This window comes from Cryptomeria japonica, chromosome 11, assembly GCF_030272615.1.
Source record: "Cryptomeria japonica chromosome 11, Sugi_1.0, whole genome shotgun sequence".
Lineage (NCBI taxonomy): Eukaryota > Viridiplantae > Streptophyta > Pinopsida > Cupressales > Cupressaceae > Cryptomeria > Cryptomeria japonica.
In genome coordinates this window covers 722,657,648-722,681,369 of record NC_081415.1, presented here as the reverse complement: position 1 = coordinate 722,681,369, position 23,722 = coordinate 722,657,648, and the positions used below count along the sequence as shown (strand labels likewise).

General features: G+C 38.1%; 1 protein-coding gene across 3 annotated transcripts in view; it reads left to right on the top strand.

Annotated features, from left to right (window-relative positions):
* Positions 1–18,941, top strand: part of LOC131061262 (uncharacterized) — a 97,984-nt gene extending 79,043 nt beyond the window's left edge. The window contains exons 8-14 of one of the 3 annotated variants that reach the window (XR_009110520.2): positions 4,984–5,185; positions 5,382–5,432; positions 5,570–5,668; positions 5,785–5,844; positions 7,406–7,530; positions 7,746–9,216; positions 18,476–18,941. Coding sequence is in view for 2 of the 3 variants with exons in the window: in XM_057994832.2 (XP_057850815.1) it covers positions 4,984–5,185; positions 5,382–5,432; positions 5,570–5,668; positions 5,785–5,844; positions 7,406–7,530; positions 7,746–9,162 (1,954 nt within the window). In the remaining variant the exon portion in view is untranslated. Of the gene's footprint in view, positions 1–4,983; positions 5,186–5,381; positions 5,433–5,569; positions 5,669–5,784; positions 5,845–7,405; positions 7,531–7,745; positions 9,523–18,475 lie in introns of those variants that run through there. The other 2 variants (XM_057994833.2, XM_057994832.2) reach the window with 2 other exon arrangements.
* The last annotated feature ends 4,781 nt before the right edge of the window (positions 18,942–23,722 follow it).

Here is a 23,722-nt window from a genome sequence, read left to right as displayed (position 1 = left end):
GTGAGGATTGCATTGTAGCTTGATGTGTGCTAGAAGTTCAGTTATTTGCATTTCATTTCATTTTCGGGAGTCGCGGTTAGCAGGGCAGATTCGTAGTTTCACTCATATAATTCAAAATAAAAACATATTCATTCTGGGTATTGCATATTTCCTCTTGTTTTGGCTGGGCACTCCTTTGTGCAAATTTGCAGATTCTAATATGAAGTGTTTTAATTTGTAGAGAAGAATCGCCATTCTTGCCTGGCGTCATTGTTGGGAATTGCCTTGGGGTTCGTGTTAAATAATCTGTTGGGTTAATGTCTGATTTCTTAGTATTGGTTTGTTCGCCTCCTTCATAGGAAGCCATTGTTTTTGGTTTTGGGTCATTCGGACTAGTATTGAGAGAGTAATGAGCATTTTAGTGATTCCATGTGTTGCTGATTAAGCATTTCCAGTGCAGGTCTGTTGTAAATCAGAATATTAAGATTGATCCTCTAGTAGAATTTCTTGGACATCTCATTTTTGTTAAGCCCGGGAGAGTCTTCTATATTGTTGCAGCATTGTATAGTCTTAATCTTATGATTTTGGCAAGCATTCACTATCATATTGTAAGTTGAGCAGTAGTACTGGCAGCATTTCTTCTCATCTTCATTTCACGCTTGTTATTTACTTTTAATTCCATTTCTAAGTTCTTAGCATCTCCGCCATATGGTAGCTCCATTCCCACCCTGGGTTTGAGAGCACATGCTTGGTGTCGAGTTTTCCTTCCAGCAGTTGTAATTGTAAAGATCCTCTGACCATATGTTAGCATCTTGGGCACATTCTTGGTTAGAGTTGCTTTCAGTATGCACTAAGATCCTCTGACCATATTTTAGTCCATTTTGGACACATTCTTGGTTAGAGTTACTTTCAGAATGCTTTAAGACCCTTTGACCATATGCTCACGCCTTGCCCAACCCGGGATCCTGGTGTACATTCTTGGTTAGAGTTGTATTCCGCATCGTTTTGGTTTAAGTGCTAACCCTAATGGATGTGTGTTGCATTACTTTTTGTAATTGAAAAATTGAAAAAAATTGGTCTGGGATATTTCAATTGATGCAAAAAACTCTACACAATCTAATTCAAAAGCATCTGCAATAATTCTATGGATTGTGGAAACTTAATATCATTAAGGATAGTCTTTTCTACCCGTTATCCTTTTGCCCTTTTTTTCCAAGTCAATTAGTTTCCACATTCCAACAAAGTTCAAGTAAAACGTAAGTCCCCTTGTGATTCCAGCAACATCACATCAAGGACACTAAGTCTATCCATGAATAATGTCAAGACCTGACAATCGGAACCTTGGAGTTGCCACGTTTGATCACGAAGATTAACATTTGAGTTGATATTGTTCAACAAAGGATAGAGTACTCGGTAATTTATTCTATGTTGTAAGGTGTCACAAAACACACATCAACACAACCTTTCAAAGATTAGGTGTTGTGGCACCTTAATCTTCCCACCACAAATTTACAAGGATAATATATATAACTTTGTAAGAATTTTAGTAAACTTAAAAGTTAAAATTAAATTTAAACATACATGTTTTATAGTTGGTTGTAGTGTGGTGCTCCTACAAATGCAAAAATTTGAAGAAAATAATCCCCCTTCCAATTTCTTATAACTCATCTCCCCCTTCCAATTTCTTGTAACTCATCAAGTATCCAATTTCTTATAACTCATCAAGTATGAAGTTTGGAAGGTTCTCATCAGCAACCAATCTCTCAATACATATGTTGAGGCCAAGCATAACCATTGCATTTGCTTTGAAAGAAGGGAAGAAAAAAACCTAGGGTTCAAATAGTAGACATCAATCATTAATATGTTGGTGGAGTTGGTTCCACCTCCAATCAATTATGTACCGTATGGGTTCATATTTGGTCTTATTTAACCCATATAAATGCTGAATTACCTCTTTGGCCTTATCAATGGCCATGTATGGATACACCATGGGGTTTTGATCCTCATTTATCAATCATAGAACCCTAACCAGTGATTTTGACACCTAAATATTAATTTTTTTTAAAATCAGCGAATTTTAACATTAGAAAAAAATTAGAAATTGGAGTTTGAAAACTTACATTGATGATATCCTCCATGACTTTGACAAATCTATCATAAAAATGGTCTTCCGAACCTTCTTTTCTTTAGCTTTCCTACAATTAGGACTCTCTAACTGCCTTTCATTCAAAATCATTTGCTTAAAGTTGGGCATTGAAGCTGATATACTTTGCAAGATGAAAAAATTAGTGGCAAAATGTGTCTCTTGATTACATGAGATCTATGTGTCATGCCCCACACAGATCACAATCAGCCTTAATAAGTATTAATTTCTCGGCGGCTGAATAAACAGGCCTGACCAAAAATAAAGGAATGAAAATAACAAATAGCAACAATGAAGGGCCGACCAGATTAAGGATGTCAACTACTACTTAAGAAGTAGCAACCTTTCATCTTAAGTAGGCTGACTGGCTTAGTCATCTGCCACCCAAAACATATAAAAGGCAACACATTAATAATGAAAGGAGGCGTCCTTTCAAAGGTGATGGTCACCATGAAGAGGTATGACTCCCTCCGAATGGGATATATAAAAGGAAGAACATTTCATCCAAGAAGGGCATTGAATGAGAATTCTGATTTTGGAGATTAACTCAGAAAAAGTGCAGCCATCTATAATATTTGGAAAGTAATTGGTATGCCATATGGGTGGATGTATTATTTATTTGTTTGTTTATAAATTTGTTAAGAAGCTTATTTCATTTATTGCATTAAAAGGCAAACTCCTTTTGCTTAGTATGCTCTACAACATGGGCCTTATGCTGACCCTCCCTGGTTGGATTTTTGATCAGCCAACCGCTTCTTGCAGTGTTTTGCCATATGACCAAGCCTACCACAATATTGACATGTGATATTCTTCTTGGGACTCTCCTCAGATTTGCCGTCCTTTTTGCTAAGAGGACTTGCCTTTGCCTTTGTCTTTGGCAGTAAATACTTGTTCCATAGTGGTTGTCTTGCTACTGCTACTTCCACCTATCCTGCTGCAAGAGCTTGTTGCACATTTCATCAAACTTCACGTCAACATTGGTGGACGCAATGTCGAGAGTTCCAATGAAGTGCTCATAGGATCGTGGTAAGTTTTTTAGCATGATAACCACCATATCCTCTTTTTCCAATCTTGTGACCAATGGCCTCCAGCTGATCCCAGATGTTTTTGATCTTCATGAGATGATCTTGCAAAGACATCTTGTTGTCCATCATAATCAAGAACAACATATTTTTAAGGAAGAATGCTTTGCCCTTGTTTGACCTCTCATGCAGATCCTTTAGATGAGGCTAGATTTGTGTAGGTGTCTTGCCAGAAGGTATTTTTGGAAGCATCTCATAGGTGACAGATAATTTTAGTAACATACTGTTTCACGGTTACACTCAACAAACTTGTCCTGGTCTTTGCCTGCAACAGTGGGACGCGTGTATGTACCAAGGACAATCTGGTCAAGGCACTGGTACTCAAAAATGGCGAGCAAGCGTTTTTTCTAGGTTTTGTAATTTTTACTGTCGAAGTGTTGATTACCTTCCAACATAATGCTAATCAAAGATGTCATTCCTCCCATTTTCTAAAGGCACGAAAAACAAGGTCAACTTCAGCAATGGACTACGATTTGAAAAAATCGACAAAATTGATTTTTCTGTCAAAAATTAGATAGACTCTACTAGCACAAACCCCTAGGTTTGCAAAATGTTTGGTAGAAACCCTAGATCAATTGAGAAAAGAAGCACCTAGAAACCCTAGCTCAAACACCCACGATTTTTTGAAAAATAATAAAAAACTACAGACTAACCCTAGGTCATGTGTAGGAACTCCCAGAAAAGCCACCCATCTAAGGAAACAAAGAAACCCGTCCAAAAAAAAAACAAATCTCACAGAAAATGAACACCCAGATTGTATGGAAAACGGTGATTTTGCAGACCCTTTTCGTGCAAATTCATAGAGAAATTCTGTGATTTTTAGATAGGAAGACCCACTGCAATTTGAAGGTTTAAGAAAACCTGTCATTTCTCAACAAAGAGATAGAGGGCAGGTCCTTGGAGATCATAGTAGGAAAAAGCTGACCTGTCGCATGGAGAAGAAACTGACTTGTTTTATGTTCTGGTGTGTTTGTTCAACAGATTGCATTAGAACTGTAGGTCAGAGTTGATTCATCAGCTAGAAGTTGTTACCTGGGGACTCTTATGTAAATTCAATGTTTTTTCCTCTAGTTAATAACTCGCCTATGTTATAGGTCTGAGTATAGATCAGAATTCTTTCTCTTTAGTATGGGATATGCCTACCCCGTTGTGCAACCGAAAACAAGTACATCACTGAACAAAAGCAAAATTTCTAATTTGATTTTACTTGTATCATAGGTTTGATGGCATTGAGGCAAACTGTGATACATGCTCCATGATCTTTGGCAAATTGTATTTTTTGGTTGTTTGGTCATATTGGATTTGGAGCATATTAAAGTAATATTGTCATATTTCTATGATGTCATTTAGTTAGTTCATTAGTTTAGGTAATTTCTTTTTCATAGTGAGTTTCTGTTTTAGAAACTTTGTATGTAAATCTCTATTTAAGGAGTCTTTAATCTCCTTGTATAATATCAATTTACCATTTCAGAGCACTCTATTGCTGAACCTTAAGGGACCCAAATATACTGACAACAGTGGGTATGAATTTGTCTGTTGCAGTGTCTAGGTCAGGGTCCTCCCAAGGAAAAGCTCTAACCCAAAATATACCGTAGCATTGGGAAAACTTAAGAGTGCAATCAGTGCCCTTGTAGAGCTTTTGCAGAAAAAATCTTTTTTCTTGTTTGTGGTAGATTTTTTGATTGATTATAAACTAAATATTGTATTCATTTTATGTCACTTGTATCAAAACATGCTTCTTGTAGCACATGAAGTAATCAATGCATATGAATTGTGCAGTCAAAAGACAACAATTGTAGAACTTGAACAACAGTTGGAAGAGGAAAGAAGCCAGCGGAGGGATGAAAGAGGAAAGGCTGAAGCAGACCTGAAGGCTGCTGTAGAAAGGATTCGTTTGGAATCTCTAGAAGAACTGAAGCGTCAATCAGAGGCTGCTGCACGACAACACAAGGAGCAGATTGATGTTATAACTAAGCTACAGGTATTTCAATATTTATGGTTTTCTTGCACAAAAAAATGGGTTTCAGCTTTCCAGAATTGTAAATATAGATTGGTTCTGGATTAGATCTGCTAGTGTGGCATTCATTGGATTCCATTATCATTGATTTTATGTATTAACAAGTTGCCTCTTTTAATTTTTATGAATTATCTGATAAGAAGTCCTATTCACTGTGCAGGAGTCAGACAAAGAAAATCGTGTATTAATGGAAGCGTTGAGGTCCAAGTTGGTATGTTTCTACTGTTAACTTAAACATTTCATTTAGTGTTCATTGTGTGGAAGATTCCTGGAGTTACTACTATTTAAATTTTTTTTAATATGGAATTATATAGTCTGGAACATTTCTCTTTATCCTTTTTTCATCAGGAGGATGTAAGGGAAAGTCTTATGAAATCAGAGAAAAGGGCCCGCGAACTTGAAGTTCAACTTCGTGAAGAGGAGTCCAGTTCAGCATCTGCAAGAAAAGTATGTTCTGTAACCAAATATAAAATCTTCCAACCTCTTTTTCTCTGAGCAATTGCCTTTGTGACATTAGGCAGATAATAATGAATGTTTAAGTTTTCTTCCATGGAACTAAACAGAAAGTCGCTGAAAAGGAGCGTGAACTACAACGGATCAAAATGGAACTGGAAAAAGAAAAGGTGAGAACAGTGTTCTTTGAAGGAATTCCAATCTGATTAGTTCTATTCTCTTTGAACTTTCTTTGAAATAAATGAGTTCTTATGCTTATTCTATTCTCTTGGAACATTCTTTGAAATAAATGAGTTCTTATGCTTAAAACAATCTTCATCAGTCAAACCATAAACAAAAGGTTTGTTATTTTCCAAAGTGGCATCTGATTGGACTGTTAATTGCGGTTTGAGCCATTGATAAGGTTATTGACGTCATTTCAAAAAGAAAATCTCTTAACTGAAGAACCTTATAAGGCTTCTAGCTTTAATACCCCAAAGAAGAAACCACACCTATATAGATGCTACTTTTTCTATGAGATCAGAAATTAAATTGTTATGTGAATACATATGTAATTAAAATTTTCCAATGCCATCAGTTATATTCAATGTTTTTAATTGTTGGTTTCTGTTGCTCATTGTGCTAACAATGGCCTTTATTGAATGTTTGACACTGACTATGGAGGAAATGAAACATCAGCTCATGTTCGCTTTTTTTTCTAAGGTGGGGGATTGGCAAGTGGAAATTTTATTATTAATAAAATTTGAGTTGATGAATAGGTTTGAGGTTAAGATGAGAGATGTGTCCTCTCCTTTGAGTATCTTCCTTCCACATAAAAAGTTGGTACTGAGGCTAATAGTTGGATGCTTAGAAGTTTAGAATAGACTTAATCTTTTGATGCACTCCCCTCTGCCTGAGAGGCTGAGCTTTTTTAGTTTTCAGGTTTTGGATCAGAATTAGAGCTAAAGGATTTCTAGGTGTTTTTAGTGATATCTAAGAATGAAGTCAATTGCGGCATGCTTGCAGAGTATCTCAACATATTTATATTATGAGTGCTAAGGGTGATAAATGTAATGGACAGCTAAGACAAATGTCAGACTCGTAGCACACTTCCAATCTCCTTGACAAGGGTTGGAGCATATGGCTATCACTATGTTATCTGTTTGCATCTTCTTGTGACTCTCAGCCAATCTAATGATTTTGCTGTAACATAAGTTGGCTGCTTTTGTATACTATCTTTATATCAATATATTATCTTTTATGAAAACAGAAAAAAAGATAAATGCTCTTATCTGTGGTAGGATGCTTATCCTTGCAACAGGATTTCTGAAGCAATTTTTACAAAAATGTTCATGTGAATAGTAATTTACTACTACTAGTTCTTTTTGTCAGCAATTATTCTTTGATGCCAAGAGATGGGCTTTTCTCTTGTTGGGCACTGGTTAAGAATATTCATTCTTAGAAGTTGTGCGGACTAAATAAATTTTCATGTTAATCTCACCATTATGTGTATACTTCTCAATTCCATACTTCTTAGAACTTGAATATGTTTTCATATAGTGTCAATGATTTTAGACTTTAAGGCTCCTTTAATATATTATCTAAGGACCCCTCTTCAAGAATCCATTTCAAAGATGCATGAAGTAGATTATGAATTATCTATTGACGTGATTGGCATATATTTGACAAAGTAATCAGTCAGTGTGTACCATGATACAGATTAACTGAGAGTACCCTTTATTCTAACGTTAGCAGGCAGCACGAGAAGATGCATGGGCCAAGGTTTCTGTACTGGAGTTGGAAATAGCTGCTGCTATTCGAGACCTCGGACTTGAAAAGCAACGGTTACAAGGTGCCCGAGAGCGTATTGTTCTTCGGTCAGTATAACAGCCCCATATTTTCTTTCTGCAGCAGTCTTGAAGACTGCATATATATTTATTCTCAACTTCTTAAGCCTCTTAAAGGCATGTTACTGATTTTTCTATATTCTAGATGAATTCTTCTTGTGGGATGAGAATTATCTTTCAGTATGCTCCTTTAATGTATATTGTGCTGTAAATTGCCCTGATAGTTTTTCAGTTGCATTTTACAGAGAGACTCAACTGCGAGCATTCCATGTCACAGCTGAAGAAATTGCAGCTTTGCAACAAAAGCAGCAAGAACAATTAAATGGAATGTTAAGAACTCTGGAGGATGGTGAAAACTGTGAACTGCCAAATATAGATGATGAATTTGAGACGAGAACTGAAAATCTTTGTGGAGCGGTAAGTAGAGTAAGAGAAGAAATCAGGGCAGGTAATGTTGGAAGTGATGGAATTATAGGAGATGGAGCAACTTCTGATGAAGCAGAAACGCCAAAAAAAGATGGAGAAACAGAATGCACAAGTGATTCTAGCAGTGTTGAAAAGTGCAATATAAATAAAAGGGCAATTGGAAATACACTAGAGGACTGGGAAAATGGTGACACACAAGAAGACTGTGCAGATACAATTCAGATCACACAAAAGAATTCAAGACATGACACAGAGGTTATGGATACCATGCTATATCAAGATGATGAACAGATTGGCACTGAACAGGTGCTTGCAACTGAAGCAGAGGCAACTCAGTTGCTTGAAATCTCAGGTGGAGGTAAAAGGCCAGAATGTCATGCATATGCTACAGGAAATGAGCCAGCCAGTTCAAGGAAGACATTAAGAGGGAGGATACTGGACGATGATGAGATACAAGATTGTGAAGGGGATCTGGGAGGAGAAAAAGTGCAAGTTGAGGATGAAGAGCATGCTCAAATGTGTTGGGAAGGAAAAGAAATTGCTGCTGAAAACCAAAGGACAACATTGAATACTAGGATTGGTGCTGAATCAGAAAAGATGCCCAATATGGCTAAGAGTAGTGAGTGCCCTGCCACAACATACCATTCTATCAGAAATACAGTGAATCAAGATGGGCAGAGATCGTGTCCTGGCAATTGGCAGAAGGTGGATGAGATGGATTCCAAGATAAGGGAAGACAGGAATACCATAACAACAAATGATCTATTGACATCAGAGGTTCCTGGTAGTTGGGCAGTAAGCACTCCTGGGTCATTTCACTGTGATAATGAGTCCCTTCGGAGTGACGAGAGAAAGCCAGGAATTGGAAGGACCAATGATGAAGCTCTTCATCAAGATTTTGATGCTAGCCAAATTGGAGCTTCAGAATATGTTAGGTCAAGGCAGGATATCCAACTGAACAGCTCGATGAGGGATCAAGACATGCAGCCTGAGATAACACCAACTGCAGGAAGCCAGAATTATCCAGTTCCCAGCTTAGGCTCTCGACAAAGCCTTGAACATCAAGCCTTGACTGAGATGATCAATATTGTTGATCCTGATTTCAAGCACAGGCATGGGATAAGAAGCAGCAATGGGAATGCACCTGACAGTGAAGAAGATGATACTGAGGAAGAGGATGATAAGAATGAAGATGATGATACTCAGGACGATTCACAAGATAAAGATTCTGAATAAACATCAGTATAGCAACTGTAAAGATGTGCCAAAGGCCCAAGGGGCAAAATGCTGGTATGCTTTTCTTGTTATGGTGCTTTAATGATCCTATCTTCTTTTGTATATTATGAGAGAACTCCTGTGCATGATTAATTTGAAGTTCAACTGCTGTAAATTAATTTAAGTTCGGCTGCTGTAAATTTATTTGAAGTTAGAATGAAACAAAGTTCTGGCACATGGTGCAAATCACAGGGATTTAAATGGAAAGAATTTGCTCAAAGGCTACATGACCAAAATTTGAGAATTTAAACATGCAATCTTTCTGTAACATGTCTTGGATATTTATATGAATTCTATACAAAAGCAGGCTAAATTTGTGTAGGTTTGTGATTCGCCAGCATCATCACTCTGCTATCTCATACAAGTAGAAAAGATGAAAGCAAGAGCTTTTACCGACTTATTAACAAAAGATGAATAGATCAGTCAAATACATGGTTTCAACTTTGTTAACGTAGAAAATTATTTGTTATTATAGTCTACTAAATACAGCAGACAATCATACAGGGCTAGAATTTGATAGCCACCCCTGCCTGTAAAATAGAAATTTGAGGGTGACTACGTGTTTTAGTTTGCCTTCTACATGTTTTAATTTGGGTTCAATTTATTATATACACACTTTTAATGGAGATTTTCACCTTACAACAAATTCGATTCATTTTTCCTAAATCGTGTGCTAATATCTTTGTAGGCGATTTTGACAAAGGCAAACCCGTCAGTATAAAAATGTATTTCTTATCAAAGATACCAAAACACTTCAGGAAAAGTTGCATCAAAGAGACAACGAAGACTATATTCTATATTATAATTAGAGGCCAGCTAAACATATTTACCATCGGATATCCTTCAAAAAAGAACTTAAGTTGCTTTTGAATGCTCTGTATACCAAATTTCAACTCTACAAAATTGCGTTATAATAAAGTGTAAAAGAATATTGAAAGGAATAAAATCCCTTCGCATAAATCCAGTTCAAATAAATAGACTAATTCAAGTAAGAGTAAACTAGTATAGACATCAAGTTATTTAATTTATTCGAGATATTTTAGAGATGACAGAGATTATTTTTTTAATAAAATAATTATTAAATAAATAATATTAAATTTCTCTTAAACAAGTGTGATAATATAGTAATAAAAATATTTGTTGTAATTTTTAATTATTATAATGTTGAATTATTGTTATTTTAATTATATTTTTTATAATATTAACTAAACTCTCACTTCAATAAAATAATATTAATTATTATAATATAATATAAATAGTATAGTGAAAACATACATTTTCTTTAAGAATATAAACTTAATTTGATTATAAAATCTATATAATTATAATATAATAATAAAATTATTTTTAAATTTAATTATTAATTATTAGTTCAAGATTATATATTATTTTAATTATATTTATGTAATGTTAATGATAATTGATCTTAATAAAATAACTATTAATAATTATATAACACTACGAAGCCTAATTAATGGAGTGGAGTAGGAGTGGGAACATGAATGGCGAAAGGGTTTCTATAGGGGATACAGTTTGGGGCGATGATTTGGACAAGAAGGATGGCTCAACCCTTTGGTGTTCGTATGAGGAAGAGGTTTATCTCCTGGACATGTGGGCGGAAGCACATAGAGTCGTTTACTTGGCACGTTCTTCCTCGGTGGCTTCTGGCTCTAGGCTAGATGGCTTTTCTCACGCCCTTAGAAAGGGGTTTTGCTCCTTGCTATGTCCTCACCCCATGATGTTGCATCTAGGGCTTTTGGTGCGAATTTGGGGGCACTGCAGTCCAAAAACCTTGGTTCATCTCTCTCATCTTGCAATATTGTTGAAGATGGTGTTGTGACTATTGTGGTTGGTGTAGGAGCTAGTCCTGATGATGCCATGGACATTTGGGGCCATGATTGTTTTGGTGATGGTGGTGGCTCGATTGATGGTGAGGAGGAAGACGGGCTTCTCCTTGTTATCCTAGTGAAGGCATGCTTGAAAGAGCAAGGTGTTGGTTTAGATGGGTCTGTAGTTGATTCCCTTCTTGTGGGTTCTTGTCCTAAGGTTACTACTGCGGTTAGTGTGCCCAAGACTTCTTAGTAGAATGAGTTTGATGCATCTTTACATCCAACACCTAGTAGTCCCTTTGTGCCTTGTGTGGAGGCCCCATCCCTTGTTGTTGCTCTTGTTTCAGCCCTTGGGGATTCTGCATTTGATGTGTTTGATAGTTCGGTGAAAGGTTCAAGGGTCTTCTTGGACATGGAAGTGCTTCCCCTGTTCATGCCATGGTGGAAGAGAGATTGTTTGTCCTTGATTCTCTATTGGTTAAGATGACTGCATAGTTTCAAAACTCATTGGTTGGCAGATTTTGCAGTTTTCGATCCAACATTGATTTTGTTCGAAGATGGGTGTTTTAGATTTGGAAACCTAAGGGCCAGGTAGAGGTTTTCTCTATGTTGAATATTTTTTTCTTGTTTTCCTTTTCCTCTTTTGAGATTGCTTTAGGGTTCTTCAGGATGGTCCTTGGTTAATGTGATCTAATGCCCTTTCTCTTAAAACTTAGTCTTTGGGTTTCAACCCTTTAAGTGATGCCTCCTTCAAGTTCCCCATCTGGGTTTGTTTGTCAAGTTTGCCTTTGGAGTTTTGGGACAAAGAGGTTTTCGTGCTTATTGCCAATACATTTGGATAATACTTTGTTGTTGAAAGTCAAAAAACGTTTATTATCTGCTCGTTTTTGTGTGCTTGTGGAAAATGATAAAGTTCTCCCTTCTTGGATCACTTTATCTTCCAAATTAGTTGTTTGGGTTCAACAAATGGATTTTGAAGACTCTTCTATCATTTATCAACAATATTGTAAAGTGTGCCATGCCACATCCAACTGCCTAAGTGTTAAAAAATATCACTCTGTTTGGAGAAAAAGTTTGGTTTTGCCTATTGTTGTTGAGGAATGTTCCACTTCAATTGAAGTTATGCAAAAGAATGATAACAAGGGAAAAGCTCCTATAGAAGATACAACTATGGACCCTTCTTTAACAATCCCTAGATTGGCTAAAGTTGTTGCGAGTGATCATTCCCAAAAAAGATGTATTGAATTGTTCGATCCTTGTTCTAGGATGAAGCAAAAATCATTGGCTTATTTTGGCTTCAAACTACCATGACTTCGGAATGGTTGGTTGTAAGGTTTTGTAGTACTTTCAGTCTGTCTTTGTCTTTCATGTGTTCCATGTTGTCTTATTGTGCTTAATGCTTATCTGTATTGTACCTTGGAGAATAATGATTAGATCCAAGAACCCTTTTGAAACTCCTTTATTAAAATTTCCAAACAATAGAAATTTTACAAACTTGGGATAGAAATGAATTCTTAAAAACACGACAATTGATTAATAGGAAAAATACATTATAGAGGGCTGGGTCTGCAACTAGGGTTTGACGTGGACCCATCGTGTGCCTGGCATCGGGCTTCTCGCTCCTACGTGTGGAGGAGGTGGAAAGACCTCCTCCACGGTGGTAAACCTCTACCCCCGTGTTTCTTTCCTTTTAACTAACTTTTCGCTTAGGCTCTCTGTGTGCGGCGGTTGTAGTAATTGTAGGTGCGAGTGGAGGCAGGAGCATTTAATGCTCGATGGAGGTGGAATTAAATGGGTCAGACGTGACCCATTTGCCCTCTTCAAAATTCGTGGAGGAAGATCTTCTTGGCAACTCATTCCGAGACGCCATCGTTGGTGACGCCGTGTGGATCTCGCGAGAGGCCAAATTTTCTCTGGTAAGTGCTTCGTCTGCAGGCTTCAATGGCGGAGACGAAGGACGAGGTAAGGATCCTGCCTTGGGTCCTTGTACTTTCTCTATCTCTCCTAACGATTCTATGACCGAAGCCCTTGAACTAGAAAATAAAAGACTCCAAGACATAGCCATTTTCTTTGCAGTAACTAATTTGGATAAGTGTCCGGCTAGGAAATTTCTTGATGACTGGATGAAAAATGTGTGGGATAGAAAGTTAGGGTTCAATTTTTCCTTTTGTAGAATGATTCAGAAGGGTTTATTTGTTATTTTCTTTGAAGACAATAAATCTCAGGCAGAGGTTCTACATAAACAGTTCTAGGCCATTGGGCAAACCATCTTCAGGGCCCTCAAATGGTCCTTTGATGCGATTAATGAGGAAATTTTGGCTATCTCTTGCCCTCGGTGGCTTCTAATTAAAAATTTACCTCCCATTTTTTGGAAATTCATTCCACAAGTTCTTGAATCGATAGGGAAAGTGGTTAGAATTGACCACTCTACGAATCTTGTCCCCAACCTGGATGCCAGAGTCTTGATTTCTATCAACTCGGGCATTGACATCCCTAGATTTCTCGAAATCAAACTTCAAGATGAATCCTTCACCTGCATTCTGGAAACCCTAGGTGATCTGAACTCATGCTTCCTGTGTAGACAGGAAGGTCACATCAGACGATCTTGCCCTATTCTCTCGACTAGAACTAAACTCAATGGTAACCCCCCTGGAGCCGCCACTAATAAAGATGACCTTGCTACCCCAAATCGTCCTCCAAGACTCCAGAAACACCGTCTGTCAGAGATAAATTGGATTCTCTCAGTAAGGCCATCAATAGTGTAGTGGCTAGTCTCCCAAAGGATCAACCTGTCAAACCTCCTAAATTTGAAAATAATATCGATTCCGGCTCCTTCAATGCAAAGCCCCCCCCCATTCGGCGGTTTCTATTGCCATCTCCTAGATGGATGGACTCTAAGACTCTGGCTTGCAGGTGGTTTCTAGGAAAAATAAGAGATCCAAAAAGAAGAATACCCAACAATTTGCTCTGGAAAAAATTAGGGCTAGAGGGCACCAGAAAGCACATACTGCTGAACCAGGCATAGAGGTTGATGGATGTAGACCCCCACCCGAGGCTCTGGCAATGACCAGCCCTGACACGGACTCTCATGTCAAGTCAATTGTTAGGACTTTTGAAGGAATTGATCGTAGGGCTGCAACCCCCTCTGCCCTCTATGATCCTCAATCTGTTCCTGCAATTAATCAATCCCAAGCTTGGGATAACCCATCCAATTCGACATTAGTGCAGAACGACACTTTGGATCCCCCAGGGCATGAGGGTTGTTCCCCTCATTCTATCCTCATTGCCTCCCTGACCTCTACCCCTTTGAAATCAAAATCCTTGATTGATGATGATAATGTCCTCTATGAGATTATCTCGGCTGCTCCAACGATTGACAATCTTAAAGCCTTTTGCTCTTCTGAGACATGCATGTCTGAGGGTGATTCCCCTGAAGATGCCTTCTCGGTTGACATTCATGAGTCTGAGGTGGAGACTGAGTTGAGATCCAACTTGTCGACCATTAATGGTGAGGAGTTGAAGGATGCTGACAACCCAAATGAGGAAACATTTGAAGCTGAAGCACTCAACAGAACGAAAAGAGGGAGACCGTTAGGCTCTAAAAACAAGCTCTCTCCCATGCATAAAAAATCTAACCGAAAGGCGAGTATCCCTAAGTGCTTTAACAACTTTAAGGCTGACAAGAATGATAAATAAAAACTTGTTCTCCATGAAATGCCTATCTTGGAATATCTGGGGGCTAGAATCCCCAGATAGGAAATATGTGGTGAGAAGACTGCTTAATAACCATAAGGAGTTGGACTTTGTCCTACTTCAGGAGGTTAAAACAATTAACTTTGCATTGGAGGTCAATCAAAACTTTATTTGGAGGGACTCCCTCAAATTTTACACTAAACATGAGAAAGGCAAAGGAGGAGCTACCATACTTGTTAACCCTAATTGGTGAAGCTCTATACTTTGCTCAGGAATCTCCCCTTGCAATAGAGTTGTTTGGGTAACTTTCCAACTTGGAGACTCTTCCTTTGGGCTGTGCACCATCTACGCCCCCAATGATTATAGGGATAGATCTGATCTCTGGTAGTGGATTGCCTCTTTTCTCGATATTCCATGGATTCTGGGGGGAGATTTCAATATGGTCTAGCATAAGGAAGACAAATCAAGAGGAGCCGCTATTGAATGGAAACAAGGGGAAAAGCCTCATTGGGATAGGATGAAAAACATTAAGAAACTTTTTGACCCATTGGAAGGCTTAAAACATGTTCGTAAGGGCATTTGGTTTACTTGGTGCAACTTTCAGAAAGCCGGTAGCAGGATCTATTCCAGACTTGATAGATTCTACACCAACAAAGATTTCTTCTCCTTTATCCCAGATCTCCAAGACTCTTCGGTGGCTGTTAGACCCTCCTCCCTCTCTGACCATCACCCCATTTTTGCAGAGATTGTCACTAGGAACTCGAGCAAACCCCTTAACAAGACTGGTGGCAAATTCATTCTTAACAACAATCTTCTTAAAGACCAGGATGTTTTAGCTGCTATTCATATAGTGAGGGTATTTAATAAATGGAATTCCAAAAATGGTTCTTATATTCACAACTAGAATACCTCGATTAAAAGTTGGCAGAAGATTCTTAGCACCATTGGCAAGAAGAAGGCCAAGGATGTCAGGCAAGTAGAGCTTTTCCTATCCTCTAGACTGCACAATGTGAAACAAGACATTCAAAACGATCCGAGCAACTCTCATCTCACCCACCTGGTGGTTGTGGCTAGAGATGAACTCAGGAAACGTCAACATGTTAGAGCATTAGGAGCCCGAACCAGAGCTAGGATGCTTTGGCTATCTCAAGGGGATAAAGGCTCTAAGTTCTTCCTCAACCTTCTGAAACAAAAACAATGTAAGGAAAGGATTGACAAGCTTTGGATGGACAACAAGTAAATATCTGTTGATGAGGAAATCATGAGTGAGTTCCTCAACTTATATAAGCTGTTGTTCTCCTCTGAGGACTCTCCGGCATCCAGGATTGCTAGGGACAAATGTGGGACTCTTATTCCTAAGATTGTATCACCCGATGAAGTTAAATATCTTAGTAAACCCTTCTCAACTGAGGAAATTATTAGAGCCATTAACTCCCTTCATAATGACAAAGCCCAAGGGCCGGATGGGCTTACCATTGAATTCTATAAGGCTAATATCGCTTGGATTGTTGATGATCTTCTTGAGGTCTATAATGAAGCCACCAGGACAAGGTCTCTGGGAATTGACATCAATAGAGGACTGATTAAGCTTATTCCCAAAGAAGGGGACAAGGCTCTAATAAAAAATTGCCGCCCTATAACACTACTCAATGTCTCTTATAAGATTCTTGCTAAGATGCTTGCTTTAAGGCTTGAAAATATCTTACCTAAATTTATCTGCTCCACCCAAACAGGAATCATTAAGGGGAGATACATTTTGGAAAATCTTATTACAAGCTGGGAGGCTATGGAATGGGCTAGAATTTTAGATCAAAAGGTGGCCATGTTCTTGTTGGACTTTGAAAAGGCCTATGATGGGATTGAATGGGGTTTTATCTCCACTATGCTCCAAGCCTTTGGGTTCCCTAAGATCTTTTGTCAGTTTGTTCAGATCCTTCTTAGGGATGCTCATGCCCAGGTGGAAATAAATGGTCCGATCTCGTAGCCCTTCGAGCTCAGTAGATCTATTCGACAGGGATACCCTCTAGCCCCTGCCCTCTTTGTGATAGCCTTGGATGCTCTGTTTTACCTGCTCAGGGACAACTCTCTCTCCCCTAAGGTTAGAGGAATCTCCCTTCCAGATGATTTAGAGCTGCTTAACATCCAATTTGCAAATGATACTGCTCTATTTTTTGAATTATCTAAGGAGAACTTGAATGCTTTATCCTCCAAGCTCTCTCTTTTCTGTGACGCCTCAGGGGCTAAGATCTCACAATCCAAATCTACTTTGCTCGGATGGACTAAGAGACCTCTAGATTGGCTCTCTACCTATGGGTATCAATGGGGAGGACCAAACACAATTGTCAGATATCTGGGGATCCCCTTTGCTATCTCTCCTTGCCTTAAGGATATGTGGGTGTGGATTAAGGGGAAGATTGAGTCCAAACTTACCAAATGGAACAAGCACTATCTCTCACTGGCAGGAAGATTGCAAGTGTGCCAAAAGATCCTATCCTCCTACAGTATCTACTATGCGTCTGTATGGATGTTTAATAACTATCAAATCAATGAGATACATAAAACCATTCGGGATTTTCTGTGGTCGGATTGTAGAGGCCATAGGAAAACTCATTCTGTCAAGTGGGAATAGTGTTGTATGGATAAATCTATTGGAGGTCTGGGTCTTAAGGATATGAAAATGCAAGGGATTCCCCTGGCTGCCAAATGGATTTTTCATGCACTTGAAGGTAATGAACTGTGGAAAATTCTCATTCGCAATAATGTTAGAATGGGGGTTCCCAAGAAAGCTAAATCATAGAAATTCCTCCCCGTTAGTGATCTATTAGCTGGATCCTTCAGTCTCTATCGCAGGCTCTGCTATCTTTAAAACCATCTGGAAAGCATGGGAAGCCATTAGGTTTAGTATTGGCAATAATTGGATCAGCCGAGATAATCAAGTCTTTGGGGAAAGGTCAATCTGGTGGAACTTAACCCACAACGGTAAGCGTCTTGCCCTCACTCAAGGGTGCTCGACCAAAAAATGGGCCAACAAAGGTATTTGTTGTCTTAAAGACATCCTAGCTAACGACAATCTCATCCCATGGGACGATCTCTCCAGTAAATATCGGCTTCCTTTATCTAATAAAAGGACTTATAACATTTTGTACAATGCCTTTAATCTCCTTCAACTTCCCAAAACTTGTGATGTAAATGAAAACTGTTTTCTCTCCTTTGCTTGGATTGATGGTAGCCCGCTTGGGAGTTTAAAACCTATCTCTATTTATAACACCCTCTCTTCTAATTACAATATTCTTAACCACCTTAATTCTATTTGGTATTCTGACCTTTCCCATGCTCAATGGAGCAATATTCTTAAGGCACTCTGGGGCTCTTTGCTGGCTCTTAGGAAGAAAACCTTCAGATGGCTACTACTACTTGATAAGTTGCCTGTTAGATCTGATTATATGAAAGAGGATTTGTACTCTATATGTAAAGTCAAGGATTCCAGTAGGCACATCTTTTTTAACTGTATTATTGATAAGGAAATTTGGCTTATGTTTGGTTTTACTCTTCCATTACATAGTTGCATACTTGATCTTGCTATTGGGTACATTAAAGGCCTTAAGAAAGACACTAATCTATTCTGGAATCTGCTTTTTCGTGATATCCTTTGGTATTTATGGAAAATTAGGAATCTAAAAAAGTTTCAAGGGCAAGAAAGGGCTCTTACTGAATCTTTTCGAAGTCTCACCCTCCACTTTGTTTGCTCGTAGGTTACCATGGTATTCAGGTTAAATAAAGAGAAGTTCCAGAGATTTCTATCAAACAGACACACTACAGTCTTCATCTTCGAGTTCTCACATGACTACACCTGGGGAAGAACGAATGTTGAAAGAACACCATTTGTCAACGCCTTAGATGCTCTCATGGAAGAAATCAAACGTAATGGCCATCTAGTGCAAGAATAGATGATCCAATCTGCCAGAATGTTGGATGATAGCAAACTAGTGTGGATGGAAGGACCTTCAGGATGGATCGCCTGGATTTAGTCCAAACATATACCATGAACAATGTTTTTTGTATTTACCTCCTTCGATGGATAGTCCTTATATCTACATCTCTAGTTTTGTAAATAGACAGTCGTTGTTCATGACTCAGTCATTAGATAGGCATGTATTTTGTGAAAAGAAACATTTTTGACTTAGCATGTATAGGAAGGTCTTCTTGACTTATTTTGCACAGTCATGACCTACTGATAAATCTGTAATATCCATATTGTACCACAGTTTATTGGCTATAATCAATACAAATTTTTTTTCTAAAAAACACCACGAACTTTAGTAAACTTTCATGGAACTGATATATAATTGTTATAACAGATTTACATCACGAAAATACATCGTTTTTCTGTCATAAAATTGCTGCTAAGAACACATTACATATGTTGCAACTTCTCACAAAATAGGAAGCAAAATGAAACCCGAACACACACTGAACTTTATCCAACTTGCAAGGAAACTCTCCAAACTCTACATCAAGGTTTATTATGATAAAATAACACTGAATACAAAGAAATATAAATAAACCCACATCCACAAAGCTTACATAAATATCTATCACAAATATAGCACTCAAATCCCAAACTACTGCTTCAAACCCTCGCCTACAAGCCAAAACTCTAAAATTGTTGAAATTGTCGAATTTTTAAGCACAATGATAATTTCAGAGTGAGATTATTCTATGGTAATATGTGACTCTCGTCTTAGACCACTTGGTAATTGTTTGACTCCCATCCTTAGATCCCTTGGAAACCTTCAAACATCTCATTCTTTAGTCTCCTCTAGTATTTTATCAGCCACTGAAGAAACAAGCATAAGCTCCGATAAAATCTGCAACATGAATGATTCCAAATTGATCCAGGTGGATTTTCACTGAAAATAGTAAACACTTCCCGCATCTTTCTCTCGACCAGTCTGGCTCCAAGGATCTAAGGATACAAAATGGCAAGTTTAATATTTGTTAAGTGTGAGCCATGGAAATAGGGGCTCAAGTTTATCCGAGTCCACACACACCCACCAATTTATATTATTTTAAAACCAAACAAACAAAACCCGATCATATCATATTTATAGCCCCAACTAATACTGTAAGGCACGAGTATTATGGGGATATAAATATTATATTGTGAGCCTGGATTTATAAGGGCCATTATTTTTAAAGGGGCAAGTTTATTTTAGAAGATTTATATGTTGTAAATAGGGGATATGGTTGATGTTCCAAATCATATGGTTTTAAGCCATATTGGGTAAAATTTGTGTATAAAAGGAGGGGTAAGTTGTGAGCTAGAGGTAGTAGTGAATGGTGAGGAAATTTGGTGAGTTTGAAGAGAGAATTTTTGGAGAGCTAAGCAATTTGGAGAGTTAGCTTGTGATAGTGAATTGTTCGTCTCTATGCATTGGGAGCTTAAAGTCAAGCTTGTTGTACTTGTTGGAGAAGGACTTTTGTAATTCATTATCGTCCGAGGAGACATGATGAAGCTTTGTAACTCTTTGTAAACTCATTTTTGGAGCAAAATTGGATCGGTCTCACCCAGTTGGGCAGACCCGAAGACGTAGTCACCTTGTGGCGAACTCCGTAATCAAATCTTGTTGTTTGTGTCTCCTTTCTCTTCCTCTCTAATTTTTCTATTTCATCACTTCAATTTAGTTGTAATTAAACATTTATGTACATGATAATTTCAATTTGTTAAGCATTGTAATTTTAGCATTTTACGCAATCAGTCATAGATCCTTAATTAGATCAAGTGGTATCAAAGCTAGTTTGACTAGTATTGCAGATTTTGAATGCTGACAAGATCCAAGCTCCTGCAAGGCCAAGGTGAGCTTGAAGTCTACAATTCTGAAATCGGGAAACAAAGGACATTTCCAAAGAAGTCTGTGTCTAAAATGGAGGTACCCAAGGAGATCAGTGAGTAGGAATTTCAAAGAGCTTTCATGGCTCTGAGCGCGAAGGTGGATTTCTTGTTCAACGAGCACAAAGAGCGAAAGGCACGTGAAGAAGGTTCATCGAAGCAGGAAGATCATGAAGATAAGAAGGATAAACGACCACGTGGTGGTGAAGATCCTCCTTCATCTCCTTCATCTCCTTCATCTCCTTCTCCTCCTTCTTCCCCTTCTTCTTCTCATTCTTTTGCAAATCCTTTAAAGGGTGTGTATAAGCCTAAAATTAAGTTGGGTGTTAAATTTGAATTGCCTAAATATTGTGGGGAATTAGATGCTGAGAAGTTAGACGATTGGGTTCAACAAGTAGAGGTTTATTGTAGAGTTCAATGTCTTCTTGATGATGCCTCTAGAATCCAGTTGGCTACCCTTCGGTTGGGAGGTATCGCTCTCACTTGGTGGGAGAGTAGAACTCGGTCTGAAATCTCACAACATGGTAGAGTTAGTTTGACTTGGTCAGAATTTGTTGGTGCTCTTAGGAAGCAATTTTACCCCTTGGGTCATATGCAACAATTAATGATGAACTGGCAAAGTTTTAGGCAAGGGAAAGGGCAGTCTGTCCAAGAGTACACTGATGAGTTCAGGAAGAGGGCTATTGCATTGGATGTCCCTTTGTATACACAGGATACTTTGTTAAAGTACATAGGTGGTTTGCACTCATATCTTAGACATTCCATTTTGGTCTTGAGTCCTAGTAACTTGGATGAAGTTTGTGTCCAAGCCACACACTTAGAGGCAGGAGGAAAGGGTTTTTTTGATAACAAGTTTGGTGATGGAACCTTTGTACAGAAGTCGTCAAAAGTTGCAGAGTCATCTAAAGGAAAGAAGACAACTACTACCAAAAAGAAGGATGTTCAATTGACTTTGACATACTCACATTGTGATAGGAACGGGCATGACGAAGAACATTGTTGGCAGTTACATCCTGAATTGAGACCGACGTGGGCTCAGAAAAAGGATCAGAAAAAGAAAGGCAAGGAGAAGACCACAAATGTTGCCATCGATCTTGGTTCAAATTATGAGGATGAATCTAAGATTTCTGCGATGGATTTGAAAGGTAAAGCTCCCATTGCTTGTGTTTCTTCTGATAGTTGTGCTTCTATTTCTCGAGTTGATAGTGTTCCTAAAGATCCAAAGAGAAATGAACTTTTTCATGTAAGGGTTATCGCTAAGAATGTGAAAATTGATGCACTCATAGATAGTGGTTCTCAAGTTAACTTGATTTCTAAAAGTGTTGTCAAAAACTTGGGATTGAAACCAACACTGCATAAGAGACCGTATCCACTAGGTTGGATTTGTGAGAATGGTAAGTTCCAAATAACAAGGCAATGCACCTTACAATTCACGATCACAAGCAAGTTTGTGGATGAGGTACAATTCGATGTGGTTCCATTGAATATTTGTGGAATAGTGCTCAGAAGCTCTTATCTATTTGATTGAAAGGCTATTTTCTATCGAGAGAAGAATCATTATCATTTGTTTAAAGATGGCTTGCAGTATATTGTGCATTCTCACAAATTTAAGACTGGTCGATCTTTTGCGAATACAAGACAACTAAAGAGGGTGATTAATGCGAGTAAGGATTTGACTCTCATGTCTGTCAGTTCAGGTGTTTTTAGGCAGGATACAAAGGTGGTCAAGGCTACCAATGAACAAATGTTGCAGGATATGCCGACAAGACAACTTGTGGAGATAGAAAATGAAAGCATGAATAATCGGGATCCTTCTGGTAAAAATGTTCCTGTGGTGAAAGACCATTATGTTGTTGATTTGTTCACTTTTGTATCTACATTGCTGCTCAGTTTGATACTAGTCAGTGGTTATTGGTTAGTGGCTACAACAATTGATGTAGAGGCATATGGGAGTGATATCATGATGTTTATAATCAACAATATTTTTGTAGTCTTAATCTTGATTGTGAGTCAGGTACAAAGATACAAAAATGACACAGGGCAAGTGGGGAGGCCATGCCCTCACTTAATTTCTGAATAGATCCAACTTTTGGAGGTCCAAAAGTTCTCCAGTGGGGAGGATTGATCCAGGTGGATTTTCACTGAAAATAGTAAACACTTCTCGCATCTTTCTCTCGACCAGTCTGGCTCCAAGGATCTCAGGATACAAAATGGCAAGTTTAATATTTGTTAAGTGTGAGCCATGGAAATAGGGGCTCAGGTTTATCCGAGTCCACACACACCCACCAATTTATATTATTTTAAAACCAAACAAACAAAACCCGATCATATCATATTTATAGCCCCAACTAATAATGTAAGGCACGAGTATTATGGGGATATAAAGATTATATTGTGAGCTCGGATTTATAAGGGCCATTATTTTTAAAGGGGCAGTTTTATTTTAGAAGATTTATATGTTGTAAATAGGGGATATGGTTGATTTTCCAAATCATATGGTTTTAAGCCATATTGGGTAAAATTTGTGTATAAAAGGAGGGGTAAGTTGTGAGCTAGAGGTAGTAGTGAATGGTGAGGAAATTTGGTGAGTTTGAAGAGAGAATTTTTGGAGAGCTAAGCAATTTGGAGAGTTAGCTTGTGATAGTGAATTGTTCGTCTTTGTGCATTGGGAGCTTGAAGTCAAGCTTGTTGTACTTGTTGGAGAAGGACTTTTGTAATTCATTATCGTCCGAGGAGACATGATGAAGCTTTGTAACTCTTTGTAAACTCATTTTTGGAGCAAAATTGGATCGATCTCACCCAGTTGGGCAGACTCGGAGACGTAGTCACCTTGTGGCGAACTCCGTAATCAAATCCTGTTGTTTGTGTCTCCTTTCTCTTCCTCTCTAATTTTTCTATTTCATCACTTCAATTTAGTTGTAATTAAACATTTATGTACATGATAATTTCAATTTGTTAAGCATTGTAATGTTAGCATTTTACGCAATCAGTCATAGATCCTTAATCAAATCACAAATGGAGCCAAATCCATGCATATATGAAACCACTTTCAAAACTTAAATTTGGCGCCCAAAACCACCTCTCAAAATGGAGGAAACTTGCATGCAAT